This window comes from Pelophylax lessonae, assembly GCF_965119305.1.
Source record: "Pelophylax lessonae genome assembly, chromosome: 5".
NCBI classification, from domain to species: domain Eukaryota; kingdom Metazoa; phylum Chordata; class Amphibia; order Anura; family Ranidae; genus Pelophylax; species Pelophylax lessonae.
The window spans coordinates 221,131,953-221,153,820 of NC_138772.1; the positions used below are offsets into that span (position 1 = coordinate 221,131,953).

The window sequence follows — 21,868 nt, forward strand, 5'->3', positions numbered from 1 at the left end:
ATCCCAACACGCATGATCAAACCAAATGAGTTCCCGGAAGAATTTTCTCTAGTAAACTCAACATTTTATTCAGAAAGAACTTTCGGCTCGCGGAAGTCCAAGAAATAGGTGAAATGCGGAGCACATGCTCATCTTGATAAATGTGAGAAGAAGGAAGATGCTGCTCATAATGCCATACTTTTCTAATAAAAAGGCATGTGTTCTGTTATGATGAAGATAATGTTTGTCTATTCTATCTGTTCTATCAAATTTTAGAATTAAATAATTTGAACTCTTCACCATTATTTTTGTATTTTCACACCAAAGATCTAACTATTGATATGACCCTTTATTCTTGTATGAATTAATGTCTAAAACATATTTTTCAGGTTATGCACAATATTAAACATGTTAACAAATTCAGATAGGCCATTTTTTATTTTCAATTTTCTTTATTTTTTGGATCTCAGCAAAAAAAAAACAAAGCAAACATTAATACTTTCCGTATAATAAACTAAACATAAAAAAGGTCCATTTGGACAAAATTAAACTAGAAACTGGCAAACAGGGGTAAAATAAATAATAGGGGGTTACAAAAATTAAAGTTGCTGGTAACTGAAATCAGGTTGCCATGAGGGCAGGTTTGGATCATGCTGGCCATATTGCCACTGGCCATGTGGCATTTGGCGAGGTGGTGGGTGTTGTGGAGGTGGAGGTGGAGGTGGAGGGCACGGGTGCTCCTGGCATGCATGGCTGTGCTCAGTAAGTATGCCGTTTTCTGCGTTTTGCAGCACATCCAGAATAATTTTTCTGGCATACTGACACTGCCTGAGGTCCACCTTATCTAAAATTTTTGCCGTCATGTTGCCGAAGGACTCATTGGCCTCCGGTTTCCGACGTAGGGCTATGGTGGCCTCCTGGATAAACTCGTCTGTGATGTCATCCACGTGCTTCCTCTTTTGCCTCCGTTTGGCAGGAGGAGGTGGTGGTGGAAAGAGTTCCACAGGCTCCCCAGGCTCCGCAGGCTCCCCAGGCTCCTGGCTGCAACCTGGCTCCTCCTCAGTGACACTTCCCTGTTGATGAAATGAACAATTAATTAGAATGTTATAGTGTATATAAAAATGCATGTTTGTTATATTATTGTGAACAAATAGCAGACTTTACATACAGTGGCATATCTAGGGTCTCCAGTGCCCTTGTTGAGGAGCTGTATTTGGCAACAACCCCCCCCCCCCAAGATCAATGTAAAACTGTAACCCACCCCCCCAAAAAAAAATTAAAGGGCATTAAAAGTTTCTAATTTGCCCCTTGTTTGCCCAGTGTAGAGCTCTCTAGTGGGCAATCATTGTCTCAGGTGTGAAAAAGAAAGAGAGGGTTGAGAGCTAGAGAGAGGGAGAGAAAGAGGGGGTGTGAGAGAGAGAGGAGGGGGTTGCAGAGAGAGAGGGGCCTGAACTTGCAGAGGACTTGATGTAGGGCATTGAGGGTGAAGCAGTGCAGGGAAACATGAATAAGGAAGCCACCTGCCTTGCTGACCCAGAGTGAGAGACCAGAGACATGGAAGCAAGGATGGATGGATCATTTGCAGGAGCTGTTAGTTTTGTATTAAAAAAGGTTGAGCCAGAGGAATGCTGAGGCTACAGCAGTGTTTGTTAGGACCAGAGGTGTGCTGGGGATGCAGCAGTGTTTGTAAGACCAGAGGTGTGCTGGGGATGCAGTGAGAGGCAGTCTCAGTCTCCTGGTCTTTTGGCTCAGCTGCTCTCAATGTTTTACACCTGCATGAAGCAGCTCTCAATGTTTTACACCTGCATGAATCCGCCTGCAAACTGGGGGTTCTGGGGTGTGCAGGCTGAGTGGATTGTTAAAATAAACAATAAAACAATGCCAATGTTTTTGTGACCCACCCCCCTTGGCCTGCGCCCCTGGCGGTTGCCTGTCATGCCAACCCCTTGCTATGCCCGTTTACATAAAGGGTCAATTATGGTTTAGCTTATAATTTTGTTACATGATTACATTTTAGCAGACAATATATTGTGAAATGCCATACCTGAGTAAAACTCTCCTCCAGGAAATCCTCATCCTGGCTTGGATCTACCGACACTGAGCCCTCTGCCGATGTAGAAGGCAGCGTAGAAATTGACGGCCTGGATTCCATGGTGTCTGCCAGGAACCGCATGTTATCAAAGTACCACAGCCGTGGTACATGTACATTCCGTGCCCCTGCTCCAGACTGGGTGGAATCTTCTATTTTTTTTAACTCCCTCCTGTAGGCAGTGCGAATACTGTTTATTTTTTTGCGGATATACTCAAAATTTGCCCCAGGACAGACGGGCTTGTAGAAGGCCACCAAATGTTCCATGGCCTGTTTTCTGAGTTTTCTATTTTTATAATCTGCGGACTTGACTTGCCACAAACAGGGCAGTTGCCTGAACTCATCAATAAAACTTATTAAAAAGTTGTGGGTGGTGAAATTGTCCACCATATTGCAGGACAGTATATGCCTGCAAGACACAAAACAACACAAAACATATTAAAATAGCATGTATTTTGGCACATAATAAAGATATTCCTAATAAAAGCTGTATAGGGCCCAAAACACACACTTTCTATTAAAAGAGTCGTACCTTTGTTTGTGGGGAAAAGTCGTGATTCGCCGCTCGATCGTGCTCCAACTCTCGATATGTCCGCTAGCGAATCGTCGGCCGAACGATCTGGCGTCCTTTAAATACAGCGCAGGCGTCAACTCCTCCTCCAGTGGCGGGCTTGTGCAGGGGTGTGTACGTGCCGAAGATCAGGCCTACATGCGACACTCACACCTGAGGCAGTGGAATAATCATTGTTTAATTAGGAACCATGTCTCAACAATCTGGGAGCTCAATTAGTGGGGGCCGAAGTGATTGGGCCACCCGAAAATCAAGGGCTACACCCATGTCAAAGCCAGAAATGGTGGAGATGGTCTCCATTTTAGAAAAAATGGATTACGATGGAAAGTTGGCAAATTACGATCGGCCCAATGCCAGGAAAGATGGCATCATGGACAAGGTGGTGGCCTGTTTGGTCAAAAAATTCGGTGTCGAGCGATCGAAAGATCAGATTCGGAAACGGTGGTCCGACCTCAAACACCGTGAGCAGGATCAGCTTTCCCAAATCCATCGGATTTTGAAAAAAAGTAAGTTTTATTTTTTCTTTATTTTTTTAATCATGCAATATGTTTTTTATAATTTTGTGTATGTTGTATTAACATGTCTAGATTATAATGTCTATGTAAAAAGTTAGATTACTCATTTTAGTTGTCATGTCGTGATTTGATCGATCTATTGTTGATGTTTTAGTATATGACATTAAAAGTCAGGAAGCCATAGTTAAAAATATATGTATTGTGTTGCAACGAACGTTCTTTCCTGCACGAATCTTCTCAGCAAACATTCCTATTAATCACAGATTATTATTCAAACCTTTAAATAGGAGAAAAACGTAAACTCCGTGCCAAACTATGGGAAAGGAGGAGGAGAGGTCTGGCAGCTCCATCGGCAGTTGCCGAACAAGATGAGGACATGGGCACAGAAGGTGGCACAGATTCCACTAAAGGTAATTGGTTCCTATGCACTGTCAAACATTAATGTACCATATTTTTCGTAGATAACCATGTACATGTCTTCATATTTGTTACTAAAAGAGCTATCAAGCAGGGCACCATGTCCTAACAAATGTACCTCTTGTGACTTTTATGATATGGCCAATGTTTTGTATTATGTAGATGAAGACCTTATTCCGGAAATAATCCTGGTGGAGCCAACAAGTGATGAGACACCAGAGCAACAAGAAGGTTGGTAGTCACAGATTTTTGTGTAGTGGTATCATAGAAATATGTGTATTTGCAATGATTGTTTAACCTTATATTCTTGTATTCCCTTACAAATTTACATTGCAGATGTTGCATCATGCCAGGATGTGGCATCCCCAGCCAGGTCAGAAGCCCGATCTCCTGGCAACTTGCCAAGCAGCATGGAAGCCAGTTCCGAAACTGTGGAGGAACCAGGACCAAGTGTCCAAGAGCCAATTGTGTGCCCACGTAGGTTTTTTCAGAATGATTTTTATCAGTGTTATTTTTAGCCTCCAATTTACAACACTAGTTCCCTATGGGAGCCTCTTTATTTGAATGGAAGTCGCACCGTAAGTCGGATCAGGATGCTCTGACTTGCGGGGCCACTTGCGTTGTGAAGATTTTTGAGGGGGAACTACACCCAAAAATTGAACAACCCACCGTGGGTGTCCCCCCAAGTTCACAACCAGGCCTTTTGTGTGTGGTATTGAGTTTGAGGGTATGCCCACAACAAAAAGACAGCGTGGGTTACCCCCAAAACCCCTACCAGACCCTTATACAAGCATGCAGCTTGTCAGGCCAGGAAAGAGAACGAGCAAGCGGACCAAACACCCCCTGGACCACAGCAGGACACATGCCCTCAACATGGGGGGGTTTTGTTGCTTTGGGCCAGGGGGCCTCTGCACCGCACACCCAAAAGCACCTTACTCCCATGTAGAGGAGGACAAGAGCCTCATCCCCACAACCCTGTCTGGTGGTTTTGGGGGGTCATGCGGCCAGGGGGTTCCTAGGACTTTGGAAGCAACCTTTAACAAAGGGTGGCCCCCAGATCCCAGACCCCAATCACTATGTGAATGGGTATGGGGTACATAGTACCCCTACACATTAACCACATAAATGGAAGTGTATGTGAATAACGACAGGAGACGTTTATGAAATGTTCTTAAATATCTTCATCCGGTCTTCTCCACTCTGCTCTTTGGATCTTCTCCTCTCCACTCTTCTGCTGTCCAATCTTCTGCTCTTATGTTGTCTGCTCTTTTGCCCTAGGCTCTTCTTCTTCCTCCTGTCCTCCTCCAATGCTGTTGCCGTGCATTCTGCCCGTCTCTGGTCTCTGCATCTTAATATATATACATTACAACCATGCCCTCACAATGACGTCATCATGCGTTCACACCCCTAATGAATATATAGTAAGCTCAGGAGACCGGCAGAATCATCAGCAACAGCATCGGAGGAGGACAGGAGGAAGAAGAAGAGCCTAGGGCAAAAGAGCATAAGAACAGGGTAGGTATTAACTCGAGAGGAATTTAAGATTACCTGGACACCAAATGTTTCTCTATTATTATGACCTCATGTAGGTGATTCACATTGACTCATTTTTTTTTAATTTTTACAGACCATGTTTTACATAGTTGCACATTAGCCAAATTGACCCGTGAGGCTCTCCAATGCTGCGCAGACCTGGAACAAATAAAGGAGACTGCAACGGCATTACAAATCAAAATGCGCAATTTTGTGGACATGATTGGCAAATTTTAAGCCACAATTTTACTAGGTTTTTAATGTTTGTATTGGGATGTTCCTGATGTTACAAATTTTTTATAATGTTTTAGGGCATTTTAATTACACTCAGATGTTAAAGAGTGTACCCAAGTTTGGGAAAAGCACTTTACAACACCCTAACCCTAACCCTAACCCTAACCCTAACCCTAACCCTGTGAATGTTTGATACTAAAACGTTTTTACATTCAACAATGTGTGTTCAATTCTTTATTAGACTTTCGTTGGGGGGTCGAGGTCTAAAGCTGTGTAAAGAAGCACTAAATGTATGATGGCTGTCCTATTCCCATATTTACATGTTAATGAAAGCATTTTGGTCACTGCCATATGCGAGTTGCTGGAGGTGTCAATGAAATGTTAAAGATACCCCCAGTTTTAACGCATATCACAGTGCGATCTGACATTTCACACAGGATCGGATCACACAAGTTTGAACGATTGTGCGATCCTATCCTGATGCGGCTGAATAAATGCATCATGTGCGACTTTTGTGCGAGTGCAGTGCGAATTGAGCCATACAAACTGTATAGCTGATTTTCGCATGAACATCTGATCGCATGTAATAAAGGAGCAGTGCGCTACGATATTACATGCCATCAGATGTGCAGTGTGAATTGAGACATACACTTTGTATGGCTACATCCGCACTGAACACGCATACAAGTCGCACATGACCCTTTATTTCTGATGTATCTGGATTGGATCGCACAGTGCTTAACACTTGTGGAATACAATCCTGTGGAAAAAGTAAGTGGCGGGTCACCCTTATGCAATGCTGGAAGGCTGCAAAGTCGCAGACTTCCCGCATCGCATAAGTGTGACTCAACACTCAAGGTACTAGCAGTCCTAGGATTCAATATGGCATTGATATTGCCAGTAGCAATCAGTGTAGGGAGATCAGTGTAATCTATAGTGTATTGCTTGTTCGTTGCTCTAGTTCACTTTCCATTACCTATATATATAACACTTTGAGATGAACAATGATCAAGTTTCACATAACACTGACATATCCTAACATTGGTGGGCAGTGAGAAGGATGTCATAAATGAACACAACATAACAGGTGTAGGTACTTTGTTAATACCCTAATGTATTATATGAAATATATAGTATGGGCAACTTCTGGACAATGAACACCAATGTAAGGTGACATTAGATGAACCTTGGGTGTGACCTAGTTCTCAATGTGACAGGGTTTGTGTACATTTTGTGGGGTGCAGAAGGCCCTTGTATTTACACCACTGGCTAAAAAATAACACATGGCCATCATCACTTTGGATCAGCTGGTGAGAGACTACAGTCAAGAAACACACTGATGAATGTATTAACCCTTCCAAAGTCACACATATATAACACATGATTAACCCAAATAATTGTGTTTGGCATATGTGCCCAAATGATTATAATCCACAATACAGAATCATTGCAATTTTTGTTTAATGTGTTGAAAAATAATATATCTCTGACATTTATCTTGTGTGTCCAATCTTTAACAAGATTAATGGGTGTGTGACAGTGATTGCTGCCAGGACACAGCTCCTCTCCCCACGAAATAGTCCAGATATTCCTGGCGGATCTGACGGGCCCTGTGTGATGCCAATGCTGACAGTCCAACTTCCATTGACGTCATGGACTCCACTTGGTTAGAAGGTTGGGCCTCTCCACTTGTACCTGGCATAGCAGGGTCAGTATCCAGTTGCTGCAATACATAATTTTGTGCATTCCTGCGTAGGAAGTTGTGCAAAATGCAGCAACACAAGACCACATTATCCACTTTGTACAGTGCCAGGTTTATGGACGTCAGGAATATCCGGAACCGGTTGGCCATTATCCCGAAGGCATTCTCCACAACTCTGCGAGCTCTGGACAACCGGTAGTTGTAAATCCTTTGGTCTGGGGTGAGGTTCCTCTGAGGGTAGGGCTTCATGAGATGCTCCCCAAGCGCAAAAGCCTCATCTGCGATAAACACAAAGCTCATACCCTCAACAGTTTGCTCCCTGGATGGCAGGTTCAGAGTGCCGTTCTTTAGACGACGAGCGAACTCCGTCTGATCAATAACTCCCCCATCCGAATTGCGGCCATTTTTGCCAATATCCAAAAAAATAAACTCATAGTTTGCATTAACTATGGCTAGCATGACTATACTAAAAAAACCTTTATAATTATAATAAAATGTGCCGGAATTCGGAGGGGGGACAATGCGGACGTGCTTCCCATCAATAGCACCCCCACAATTGGGAAAATTCCACTTCTCCAGAAATTGATCAGAAATCTCCAGCCATTGCTCTGCGTTTGAAGGAAACTGTGGGGAAAAAATAAAAAAAAATAAAAAAAATAAAATTAGTGCTTGAGCACATCACATTATTAATTACACACACAGTTGTCTGTTAAATGCTTATGCAACTTGCTAAAAAAATATACAACAGGAAGGCAAAGGTTTGGATATGGGGATGTAACATCTACATACATTTCTTTTCAACCTCCTATTGTTCTTATATTGTAAAGGGCCATACACACTAGAAGATTCTCTGAAGACTTTTTCGTGCAGATTTAACTTTTCTATGTAGTGCAAGGGCCTACCAGATTGCATAGGATTTGAAAGTGTTTGTTGGACCTCATATTATTTGGTTTTGGTAAATCGGAAGGATAAATTGTTCTGACAATCTTCTAGTGTGTATGGCCCATTATACTCACCAGCTAGAGCTGAGATTTACAAACTACGGCCCTCCAGCTGTTGCAGAACTACACATCCCATGAGGCCTTGTAATTCTCTGACATTCACAGACATGACTAGGCATGATGGAAATTGAAGTTCGTGAACAACTGGTGGGCCATAGTTTGAAGACCTCTGAACTTGAGCTTTGGTATATGCTGACTTTGAGATTTAGCATGTGGGTGGGGGATGGGTAAGTAAAACTGGGCATTTATACATCAATAAGGGCTTGTGGTCAGTGAAGGTTTTAACATCATTACATAAACATACAGAATCATAGGTGGGAATGGATGGACTGATGTATTTTAGATAAATCATTAACTAGGTACTAAAACATTGGCCAAGGAATAATTGTTTGAGGGAAAGCAATAAAATGACCCAAATTCAAAATACTGTTAACAGGCAATGCGTTTAGGGACACATAGGAGAGAATGGTGGGGTGGTTAGTGGGTAATTTTACAAATGGTTAAAGATAATCTACATCTTTACTACTATGTGCATACGGACAGAGGGTAGTTTACAAATAATGGCCTGTGTCAATTGCTGTACATCCAAAAACATCATAATTCGGGTGAAACTAGTAATACATGTAATGTAATGTAAAAAATCAAACATACCTTGATATAGTCCTTCTGCAAGACCTTGATGATGGCAGAGCAGGTCTCAGGGATGATGACTCCAAGAGCTTGGGGGGAGATGCCTGTGGTGAACTTCAGATCCTGCAGGCTTCTCCCTGTTGCAAGATACCTCAACGTCGCAATTAACCTTTGCTCAGGAGTAATTGCAAGCCGCATACAAGTATCCTGCTTCAGAATATAGGGGGACACCAGGGCAAGAAGACGGTAAAAGATGGGATCCGTCATCCTCAAATAATTCCTGAAGTCATCAGGATTATTTTCCTGGAGCTCCCTCAGCAAGGACATATGAGAAAATTGATCACGGTTAAGCAACCAATTTTTCGTCCAGGAGGTCCGCTTCTTCTTCCTATTGCTCGTACGTCGTCTCAGAGCCAAAACTCCAACACTAACGACAGCAACGGACGAATTCACGGTCGCCATAATAAATTCTCGAACGATGTCTCGGAAAATAGCGAAATGTCGTCAACCAAACAAATGCTACCGAAATCAGCGCGAGATGCCCAGAAGGGTCACGGCCAAACACTCACTTCCTCTTTTGTAGCGGCGAACGTGCGTGGAACGTAGTGACGTCATTTTCTGTCGGAAGACAAATGTCCTGGGCAAGTTTGGAGCACTTTTCAACAGACAAACAACAAACACACCAGCCGCGAACATTTGTAGGACGTTCCGTCGGCCGACGATCGGTACGTGTGTACGGGGCTTTAAGAATAGTGCCTCAAAATCAGTGCCTCGAGGGCTGGATAAAGACTAGCAAAGGACTGCATCCGTCCCTTGAGCTGCAGTTTGGAGACCTTCGAGGGTAGTTCTACATCTTATAATGAAAGTCTGTTTCCCCAATTTTAGCCCCCCTCTCCCATTCATGTCTATGGGTGGCTGCACGTAGATTTTGAACAACCGGGAAAACAAAGATACACCATATCTTTAGGCTGCAAGGGCAAATGCGCTCAAGTGCTTGTAGCCGCAATACCGTATCTTTAGACTGCAAGGGCAAATGTGCCCAAATGCTTGTAGCCGCAATGATGTATTATTGATTACAGAGCTGCATTATTTGTGTCTTTTATTTTTGCCTAATTCAGCTTTAAAGCGGAGTTCCACCCAAAAGTGGAACTTCCGCTTTAGGGAGTCCTGACCCCCCGTCATGCCACATTTGGCATGTCATTTTTTGGGGGGGGGAGCGGGTACCTAGTTTTGACAGGTACCCGCTCCCACTTCCGCTCGGAGCGCCGCGGCGCCCTGAGCGGAAGTTCTCCTCTCCCCCTCCCTCCCTGCAATCTTCTGGGACACGTCAGAGGTCCCAGAAGATTGCCGGCCAATCACGGGGCGCAGCACGACTCGCGCATGCGCAGTGGGTACCCGGCTGTGAAGCCGCAAACTGTAACAGCTGGGTGCCCACAGCAGTGATGCCGGTGCCGAGGGAGAGGATCGAGGCTTCCGGTGGCCGCATCGCTGGACCGTTGGACAGGTGAGTAAATGGCTGGAACTCCGCTTTAAATACCACTGAAAGAATGAGCATACTTTTGTTAGATTTTCAATTAACCGACATGAAGTTTATGTCTACTATTCCTTTCATATATGTTTTTGGGAATAGCACTTTAATTTTACAGTTTCATAGTTTACCATCTTGAAAAGAAGGAAGGTACAAGATAATGATACAGTTTACATACTTGCCATATTTCCGGTTCGGGTTCATATCTCTTCAGGGTGAAATGCTGTGAGATCGGATCTGGCATATTTTCTAATGTAGACTCAGGAGGCTGTAGCTTTGGTGGCAGTTTAACATCCCATGGAACATCTTCATAAGCTCTGTGTAGTTAAATTTAGCAGCTTTGAAATTGCAATGACACTGCAAAGGGCTCTTTTCAGTTGCTGATATGTTTAAACTAATCTTGCATAAATGCTATCTACCCACATCAAAATGTTTTGAAAAAAACATAGCAAATAAGTCATTTCTAATTCAAACATTGAACCCTTTTATTTAAGCAAGAAAGAATTTTCATCTTTTTTTTCTAAATCAAGCATAAGGGGGATTGACTCATGGTATTGGCAGCAGCAAATCACAGAACAGTCTAAGTAGTTTTATCTTACACTTTTATTCAGCAAGACAAACAGAGTGTTCCCTAATGGCTTCCTAAAAACAAACAGGCCAAACAAACAGGCAAGGAGCAGTGATACACTTTATGAGATACATTTACTGTAGGGTTACAACTTTAGAGATACTTTTCCCCTTCTACTCCTCATAAGATGTTTATGAGGAGTAAAAGGGGAAGTTTATGGATCTGCAAGGGAATATTCAATTTGGTGGCATTCCAGTTTGCATAGAATGCCCAATCGTGTGCAAAAAAAACCAAAAAAAAAAACCAGCAATTTGATTGCACGTGATTGGATGATGGAAGTCAGCAGACCTCACTCCACCTCAGTCACTAAGTTCTGGGCAAATTCCCTTGCAAAGTGAAACTTAATTTTGAAAGTGAACAGTCTTTTCACTTTCTGTAAATGCCATGGGATGGGGCTTGTTTCCAGGCAGGCACCAGCTTCAATCACACAAAAGGTGTAGTAAACAATAATAATACTGTTGACTGTTTATTGACTGTTTGAATGAGGAGTGGATATTAGTTGGATTAATCAAATGTAGGGATCTGTTGTCCTCTGCTGTCTGTATTTGTAAATAAAGTAGCTGTGCTGCTTATCACAGACTTATGGGCCATACACACTATAAGATTTTCTGAAGACTTTTTCCTTCAGATTTACCAAAACCATATAATATGAGGTCAAACCTAAACACTTTCAATTTGTATGCAATCTGGCAGGCCCTTGCACTACACAGAAAAGGTAAATCTGAAGGAAATCTAACCACAAAAGTTGGATAGTGTGTATCCAGCTTAAGGCTCCATGTACACGGGACGTTAGAAAAAACGTCCTACACAGCTATTTCTGACGCCGGGAAAAAGCAGCTGTTAAACGTGCTTTCAGTAGCTTTTTCCATTTGCGTTATTGCACGTTTGGCCACGTTGCTTTTAGCAGCGTTTTTCTGCCTCCATTCAAAATCAATGGTTCCCTATGGGAGTCTATTGATTTGAATGGAAGTCGCACCGCAAGTCGGATCCAACTTGCGGCGTGACCTGCACTGTGAGAATCTTGAGGGGGAACTCCACGCCAAAAATGGAAAAAAACTGCGTGGGGGTCCCCCCCAGTTTCCAAACCAGGCCCTTCGGGTCCGGTATGGAATTTGAGGGTAGCCCCACGCCGAAAAAACGGCGTGGGGTCCCCCCCAAAATCCATACCAGACCCTTATCCGAGCATGCAGCCCGGCAGGCCAGGAAAGGGGAGGGGACGAGCGAGCGGCCCCACCCCCCCTGGACCAGGCCACATGCCCTCAACATGGGGGGGTGTTGGTGCTTTGGGGCAGGGGGAGCTCTGCACCCCCCACCTCAAAGCACCTTGCCCCCATGTTGATGAGGACAAGGGCCTCATCCCCACAACCCTGGCCGGTGGTTGTGGGGGTCTGCGGGCAGGGGGGCCCCCCAGATCCCGGACCCCCTCCCTATGTGAATGGGTATGGGGTACACTGTACCCCTACTCATTCACCACATAAAAGGCAGTGTATGGAAATAACGACAGGAGACGTTTTGGAAAGTTTATTAAAAATCTTTATCCGGCTCTTCTTGTGTTCTCCTCTCCGGGGTCTTCTGCTCTTTTGCTGTCCTCTCTTCTTTTCTTCTCCTCTCCAGTCTTCTGCTCTTTTGCTGTCGGCTCTTCTTCTTCCTCCGGTCCTCCTCCGACGACGTCTCCGGTGATTATGCCAACATCCCCCTATGTTCCCCCTCAAGATTCTCACAGTGCAGGTCGCGCCGCAAGTCGGATCCGACTTGCGGTGCGACTTCCGTTCAAATCAATAGGCTCCCATTGATTTTGAATGGAAGAAAAAAAACTTATAACGTGGCTGAACGTAGGTTCATCACGTTCAGTCACGTTTAGTCACGTTCGGCCGCGTTTCTGCGTTTGAAACGCCAGGAAACACACGTTCGAACGCAAATAATTGCGTTCTAAAAAAAGTCCCTGAACGCAACTGCCTGCAAATGACTGTAAACGACCATGTGCACATGGACAGATAAGATAACATGGAGCTGCGTTCAGGGGCTTCTGAAAAAAACGCCCAACTGCTCCTAAATGGCCATTTCCAGCGTCCCGTGTACATGGAGCCTTATGCTGGCCATACACTAGCCGAAAAATCGTTCAAACTCATTTTTTAGAAAAACGAAAAATCGGCCGTGAGAGCAGACGATCGTGCCATCATGTAATGACCGAATTTCGAACGATAAATCATTTAGTGGACGTTTTTCCTTGAGTTTGTCACATATACCTAGTGCAAACAGTTCGGCCGAGAAACACATTAACCTTTCAATTTATCGTTCGTTCGCCAGAATTTTCCAAACTGTTCCTTCGATTTTTCGGCACTGAAAAGTTAAAAACGATTTTCTATTTGTGCCCATTAACTGGACGAAAAATGAACGATCGGACCAAATGACAGATTTTCAAATGATTTTTCGGCTAGCGTATGGCCAGCACTAATTATGTATAACACTTTCTGTCTCTGGATCCTTAGGTTGAAAGCCCAAGAAGGAGGAAGTGAAAAGAGAGAGAGTCTAATACCAAATGTCCTGCTATAGTAGCTGCTAATAACCCAGGCCAGGATCAGTGATTATTAGGCAAATATTCCTATGTTTAATAGTTTTCTATTGTTGCCCCTAAGCTTCTGTGTGTATAGTATATATTTAAAGATTGCGGACAGAAAAATAACTGTCTCCTTGCTGTTGTCTCACATGCACTATGCCAGTTCGGTCTTTGATAGTGTGCATGTGTAGTGGTCATCTTGCTGTATCATAGTAGGTGAACCTACTTATTGCAATATTTACTTCTTTATTTCAGGTACCTATATAGCGCTGTCAATTTACGCAGCACTTTACATATATATTGTACATTCACATCAGTCCCTGCCCTCAAGGAGCTTACAATCTAAGGTCCCTAAATCACATTCTTACATACACCTAGTAAGGCCAATTTATACAGGATTCAATAAACCTACCAGCATGTCTTTGGAGTGTAGGAGGAAACCAGAGTACCCAGAGGAAACCCACGCAGGCACAGGGAGAAAATGCAAACTCCAGGCAGGTAGTGTCCTGGTTGGGATTCGAACCAGCAACCCTTTTACTGCTAGGCAAAAGTGCTAACCACTACAACACTGTTCTGCCATAGGGTTTATAATCAGCTCCTGTTGTCTTGGTTAACCTTTTCCCTTTTGGTCTGGGATTCTGTGGCTAGTTTTAGCTCAGGGTTCAATAACCAGCATAGGCTAGAGGTAAGTTAGGCATCTGACGGCCCACAGGTAGTATGGTTGCATGGCAGATTGGAAGCTACTAGGGACTAAGAAGCAGAGTAGATAGGCTGACCCTTAGTTTCAGTTTCACACTATGGTTTCTGCTGGTGAGAAGCTATGTTCCAGGCCGGTTGGACAACGGATGGAAGATCTCCCCATCATTACTGATTGTGTCTTCAGGTATTTCACACCAAGACAGATGCCACATTGTGATCATCCTCAGGACCCCCTGCAACTGGACTTTGCTGCAACACTTATCTGGAGGTATCTATATTAATAACTATACATAACTATACATATCAATGCACAATTCCACCAGGACTCCTGTCAAGCCCTTTGTTGATATACAGGTATTTCTTTACATTGGAAGTATTTACTATTACTAATCTTTTATTATACAAAGCTCATATTATTCCTCTACTGTGTATCTATATACTTATGGTAATGTTATATGCGGACTGCAGTTATTCCTCTTCTCCCAATTAATTAAATTACTGGTTAATTTCTCAGGAAGGGAATCCCCTCTGCTCACAAAGGCCCTGTCCTGGGTGTAGGCACTGCCAACTTTATTATCAACCCACTCTCCCACAAGGTTCTGGTTCTCTTATTTACCTATAGGTTTAGCGCAATATTCTGTTTGTGGAGGGCCACTTCTCCCAACCCCCCCACCACCTCCACTAAACAAGTGTTATATCTACTGTGTAGGTCTGTAATAGGACCAGGCCTAAAAAAAAACTTATTACAGTATTTTACATACTACAAAAGGCTTGTTGATATATTTATAGTTACTCCATGGGTTAAGTTATAAGTAGCACTATGCTTTACAAATGTGCATTGTGCTCTGATGGTTTTGGGACTTGGAATTAAAGAAGAAAAAAAAAATCAGGAAAGAGGACAGCCAGTCATGTGTCCTGTCAAAGTAATGTGATCAGTCTCTCCTTCAATCATACAGTTCTTTCTTCAGAATTAAGCGGAGAGAACTCCATGGAACACTGCAGTGAAAGGATATGAAGCTAAATAGAAAGTAAAATGCAGGTTGCAATGTGGAATACTGCAGTATCCAGCAGATAATAGAATCTGCTCCTAATTTTATATAAGGTCTCCAGTATCAACAAAGTATCATCCCATGTCACTTTAGAAATCTTGTCATTGACTGCAACTCACCAGCAATTGGACCGCCAGAGAACACTCACCTGTTTCAACTGCATCATTGAATACTTGAAGGATAAAATTAGGTAAACTGTGAATGCTCACCTAATTGGCAAGTGAGGTTGTACAGTGTTTTGTTTGGTGAAGGAGTGATGCTGTAGGAGCATGTTCTCTGTGGACATATTCCTGGTGGTTTTTCTATAGACATGTTTGGGTTGTGTGTGTACAGAACTAATGTTTGGGGACATATTTCTGGTTCCATCAATAGAGTACAGATTGTGTCTCTGTGACCCTGTGGATTTCTCGTTGTGTCAGTACAGTAAGGATTGTTTTCTGCAGGGACATTCCTGGTTATGTTGGTACGTACTTATTGTTTCTCGGTGGAAACATTTCTAGGTGGGTCAGTACAGTACTGATTGTGTCTCTGCAGGAACATTCCTAGTTATGTCAGTATGTACTGATTGTGTCCCTGTAGAAACATTTCTAGTTGTGTTAGTACAGTACTGATTGTGTCTCTGCAGGAACGTTCCTAGTTATGTCAGTATGTACTGATTGTGTCCCTGTGGAAACATTTCCAGTTGTGTTAGTACAGTACTGATTGAGTCTCTGCAGACACATTTCCGGTTATGTCAGTATGTACTAATTGTGTGTTTGTGGAACATTTCTAGATATGTTAATACAATGCTAATTGCACCTCTGGAACATTACAGGAACATTCGTGTTTATGACAGTATGCACTGATTGCGTCTCTATGGCAAATTTCTAGCTGTAGAACAAAATCTTTCTAGCTAAAGAAAAAATTAAACAGTATATAGATAACTAACTTATAAGTAAGTTAGTTATCTATATACTGTTAGGTTATTTTGGGTGTTTTCTTTTCCCTTCTTATATAATAGACTTCTTATATGCTGTGATCGGGTTCGCTACTCTATATGCAGGGCCAGTTCACACCATATGCAGTCCTGTGCGTTTTCTTTCTGCATCAAAAACGCATGGATAGTAGGTTATATGGTTTTCAATAGCATAGTTCACACCAGTGCAGTCAATTCCAGTGCATTCCAGTTCCAGAAAGAAAAAAGTAGAACATACTCCATTTTTTCTGCACTGGACTGTACTGGAATGCGGTAAAACGCATCAATAATGCACTGGAATGCACCAAAAATGCATCAAAAACGCACATGCAGAAAAGCATCCGGAATGCATCTTGACCGTTTCTATGGTGTGAACTGGCTCGCAATCTATGTGGATTAATAGCCTTCCACTATATACCATTCTTGAGCCACAACAAACCATTTCAAAGTGAGGCCCCTCTTTCTGTGGTATCCTGAAATCTGTGCGCTAGTACACATTATGGTTTGAAACTCTAGCTTTTTTTATTAATTTTATCCAAATTCCTTAATTTCAATTATCCGTATATATCATCTATGAGAACCTGTTTTCTGTCTTTTGGTTTATCTTCCACCGCCGTATGACCGTCCAGTGTTTGCCTATTGTTTAAACCTTTTAGGTGTGTATAATATGGTAGCATAAATGTTAGAGGTGGTGGAACGTTAATTGTACCCCCAAATTATGAAGACTCCTTTTGGGTCTCTTTATAATATAATACATGTTCCTTTTATCACTATTATCCACCATTACTTACTGTTCAACTGGTTCTGTCACTCGCCCCAGGAGACTGCCATTTGGTATTGCAGCCCCATAGGTTGCTGATGTGGGTTCTTTGGTGAGTATGCCTTTGCCGTGTCTATATGGCTTTTTGGAATGGTCTGGGAATTTTTCAGGGTCTATTTTTTCATTTTTGTTTTTGCATTTATGGCTGCTTTTCAGCAACCTAATAATAGTTTATACATGTGATTTTCCAGCACCTATATACGATTCTGATATGCTTATATTTGTGCTTCCTGTATATTATTGTTTTTTGTATATTTTTCCATATTCCTCATGAATATAACTCCTGAAGTAGCGGGCACTCAGCAAAACAAATAGAGTGTGAGATTGGAACTATATTGACTGAGGCCCCCCTTGTGATGAAGGATACCTCATCTATCGCCCAATCTGTATTAGAGGAAGGTAGGTTCTGTTAGAACCGTGTCTTTTTAAACTAATAATGTGTTTGTTTTATTCCTTTATCCCCCACCCCCATTTTTATGGGTGAGTTTCAACCTGAACTGTTGCAATAAATATTTGTACTGTGTAGTTCATTCCATACCAAGTTCTAAGGGCCTCAATTGTCTGTCTTGTATTTGATATTATAGGATGTAGGTGCAACTATCTATTGTATGCATGTAGCACACATCCCATACATTGTATAAAAGAAGGTTTGCAGATGCATATACAGAAGCATACGCTTGAGAAGAAACAAAGATGCTACATAGTAAGCAATGGGAAATGATAGCAGGTCTCAATATTCAAGGACAATCGATGTGAGATCTTAGGAGCTCAAAAAGATTTGTGTTAAACAAGGGCTGGGGGAACCAATGCATGGCAAGGTACCAGGCTGGACACACTAGCTACTGTTTGTTATGCAGAGAGAGGCAAGTATGACCAAATAAAAAAGTGAAAAAAAAAATAAAAAAGTGAAAACAACTGCGCTAATCCAAATAAGAAGCAGCAACTTCAAGTGTGACCGACACCCCAAAAAGCAATAATATAGATAAGTTGCGCTAAAAAATGATCAACCATATAAATGAAATATGCCAAACAGTGAAAAAATATATATATATATGTGAAAAATTATGCAAAAATAATTAGTCCAAACAAAAGTCCATAAGTCAATCCAAAAATTTACAAAAATTGACAACGTGATTGGGGGTGACCGTGTAGATGAAACGCTTACCAGAAACAGGTAAAATTTGCGCCAAATGATAACCACGAATCCAGATGTTTCCAGGGACTTGGACACGATAGACTTCACAGTCTCAGCACCGATCCCCTCAATGTGATGGTTGTATGTGAAGTAAAAAAATATATATCGCCATAGCGTAAAACCAAAACAACAAATGTAGAAAAGACTCTCTAAATAAATAAATTTAAAGCACCAAAACTCCAGGTGATAAAGTGCTCATAAGAGAGTGAAAATATATATATGTGTGAAATTGATGAAACTCCACCACCGAAACAGACCTACAAGGTACTTCTTACCAAAAGTAAGAGAAATTGACAGCTTGAATGAAAGATCCAGGCACCTCCCTCGATAGGAATGCAGCTTACCAGAGTGATATGTGAAAACTCATATAAGATCCGCAGGGGGTCCCAACCATGCAAGCAATGTGTGATCAGAGGCAACACAAAATACCATTTCTCACTTTGCAGAGATTTTCTCTCACTTCCTGGTATGTCTTCAGGGCAGGGAGAGAAGGTCAAGCTCCCTTCACCTGTACCTGAGTGTCCGCACACCAACTTCAAGTTGCTTGCATGGTTGGGACCCCCTGCGGATCTTATATGAGTTTTCACATATCACTCTGGAAAGCTGCATTCCTATCGGGGGAGGTGCCTGGATCTTTCATTCAAACTGTCAATTTCTCTTACTTTTGGTAAGAAGTACCTTGTAGGTCTGTTTCGGTGGTGGAGTTTCATCAATTTCACACATATATATATTTTCACTCTCTTATGAGCACTTTATCACGTGGAGTTTTGGTGCTTTAAATTTATTTATTTAGAGAGTCTTTTCTACATTTGTTGTTTTGGTTTTACGCTATGGCGATATATATTTTTTTACTTCACATACAACCATCACATTGAGGGGATCGGTGCTGAGACTGTGAAGTCTATCGTGTCCAAGTCCCTGGAAACATCTGGATTCGTTGTTATCATTTGGCGCGAATTTTACCTGTTTCTGGTAAGTGTTTCATCTACGCGGTCACCCCCAATCACGTTGTCAATTTTTGTAAATTTTTGGATTGACTTATGGACTTTTGTTTGGACTAATTATTTTTGCATAATTTTTCACATATATATATTTTTTCACTGTTTGGCATATTTCATTTATAAAGTATGACCAAATGCTTATGAGAGAAAAGAAAAAGAAGATGCGGACGGGAAAAGGGTAAGGAAACACCGGAGGAGAGGGTTCCCAAGAAGCTACACTTGATGGTCATAAGTGCTGTAAGTGCAAAAAACCTGTGGAATATTTCCAGTTGTGTCAGTACAGTAGTGATTGTGTCTCTGTAGAAACATTTACTTTTTAATATTATTTAATTGTTCATTTGTCTTGTTTTTTGTGCAACTCTTTTTTTCAATGCTTCTGTCCCTCGGACTAGCAAAGATGGTTGTGTGCTGCCACTGGATGGAGGGGAGGGGGGGTTCACAAATAGGTATAGCTGCACTAAACGTTACAATTTTAGGCCAATCACTTTGACACTTTTTTTGTTTTACCATTGCCAAAATGCATATATATTCAAAAAATATCTATATTTATTGTTAAATCTAGCATTTGATTTGTGCAAACTAAAAATAGTAAGATTTCTGAAAACTAACAATAGTTCATTGCATTCCTAGAAGTTGCCCATATAAGAACGTAAGCTTCTAAAACTTTTCCGTTTGAAGCAGAAATACTACAGCTTGCCAATCAATTACTATATAATTCAAGCAGACACTACTTAAATAAATAGATTTTTGTATGGGTTACCAATGAAATAGTCATTTTTTTCTTCATGAGGAAGATAATCATTTTGTTAATCACCTGTGAAATTGGTTTTTGAAAGTTCTTCATCACTGAGCTTTTCCAGGCTAAAAATTACATGAAATGTGTTGATACAATTGATTCATGTTTTCTTAACCGACATCTGAGCCTCAAGGTGAGCAAGAGGACACACATTTTGTTCACAGGTACAAGCATAGAGAACCGCAGATGATCTTTATCTTATACATACAAATGCTTAAAATACAAAGGTCAGATATATAAACATAATAATTACACATATTTGGCAACAAAGCACAATTGCATATAGTCATTCAGTAACTAAAGAATGCCAATGGAATACAAATCAGATAAAAAAATGTAGATTACTGTTTGGACCCTGTGCTATGCAATTTTAATGTATTTTGGAAAAGACATCTTTTTTTTTTCTACCTCTTCCGGCGGAAGGGGCGTGGTTGTTGTATGGCGCGGGGAAGCCGCGTCTAAGCAGGTCCCGTCTGCGCCTGATGAGCTGAAGCGATGCCATCGAAGGCTGTTAAGGCTCTCAAGACCCATCCGACTCGCTCCACCCGCACTGCATGCTCTACCCGCTCCTCCAGCGCAAGGAAGCCTAGCAAGCAACTTCTGCTAAGACCGCTGCCTTCTAGCTCCAGCTCCATAACGAAGTACCTGACCGTGGAGACCCTGGAGTCGGACACCACGGGTAACATCACTGGCAACATCAGCGAGGTACGTGCTCATAAATCCAATAAATCCAATAGATCCCACTCCCCACAAACAGGTGGAAGCTTTTCGGGTTTATCATCTGATTCAGAGCTTATGGAGAAGTTGGAAGGAGACATAGGAGAAGTAGGAGAATTAAGAGCACATAGCAGTACAGAGATGCCAGCCTTTATGCAAGATTTGAAAAAGGAGATAGCGGGGATGTTTCACAGTATGGAGAAATCCATAAAAAAAGAGCTGGGTGCAGTCAGAGCTGACATGTCACATATATTAAAAAGGGTGGAGGAGTCTGAAAGCCGCCATGATACCCAGGAAGAGGCTGTTAAAGAACTGCAGCAGTCAATTATTAAATTGGCCACAGTGCATAGGTCCACTCTCTATAAACTGGAGGACCTCGAGAACAGGAACAGGCGTAATAATCTGCGCATAAGAGGGTTTCCAGAAACTATAAAAGATGATGATCTCCAGGTGATAATACAAGGTGTCTTTAATAAAATCCTTGACAGACCTTCAGATGTCTTAATCCGATTCGATAGGATTCATCGGACATTGCGTCCGCGCAATCTTCCCTCTGAACTTTCCAGGGATGTAATATGTCGGTTGCACTATTTTGAGAATAAGAGTAAGATTATGGCTAAACTGCGTATCGCTCCCCCTGTAACCTTCGGAGGTGCTAACCTGCTCATCTTTCAAGACTTAGCCAAAGAAACTTTGGAGCGTAGGAAAATCCTCAAACCACTGCTGGAGGTTCTCAAAGCAAAGGAGATCACATATAGGTGTGGATTCCCGGCTCGCTTAACAGCGACCAAAGATGGTAAATCTTGTACGCTGCGATTCACCGAAGATGTCCAAACCCTTTGTCAGACTTTCCAACTAAAAATTCCGGAGCTCCCAGGCTGGCAAGATGACATTCCATCGTTTCGGGCCCAATTGGACCCCTCATGGCGGAAGACTTCAGCCAAAAGTAATCGCACTGCCCTCCCTGGGCCTGTTTAGAGATTATGGGTTGATGTGGACTGGTGATGGGGACTGAAGATGGGGTCTAGGAACCCTGAGTGATGTTTCTGCAGTTACTGGAATTAACACCTTGGGGTTAAGGCCAATGGCACAGTAATATAGACAGTACCATAATATATAATATAATATATTCACCTCCTTTTTTCTCTCTCTTTTCTTTTTCTTTTTGTTCTCGTCATGGTGCCTCTGTGCATAGGTTTAAAATAGGGTTACAATACATCTATAAGGGAGGGAAGAGGGAGATTGGTTTTTT

The 21,868-nt window shown here is 42.2% G+C and overlaps 1 protein-coding gene across 1 annotated transcript in view; it reads right to left on the reverse strand.

The window, feature by feature from the left end:
* Positions 1 to 21,868, reverse strand: part of SPMIP7 (sperm microtubule inner protein 7) — a 108,389-nt gene that overhangs the window by 41,553 nt on the left and 44,968 nt on the right. Inside the window, exon 4 of the mRNA XM_082259794.1 lies at positions 10,378 to 10,516. Within this exon, the coding sequence (XP_082115920.1) occupies positions 10,378 to 10,516 (139 nt within the window). The remainder of the gene's footprint in view (positions 1 to 10,377; positions 10,517 to 21,868) is intronic.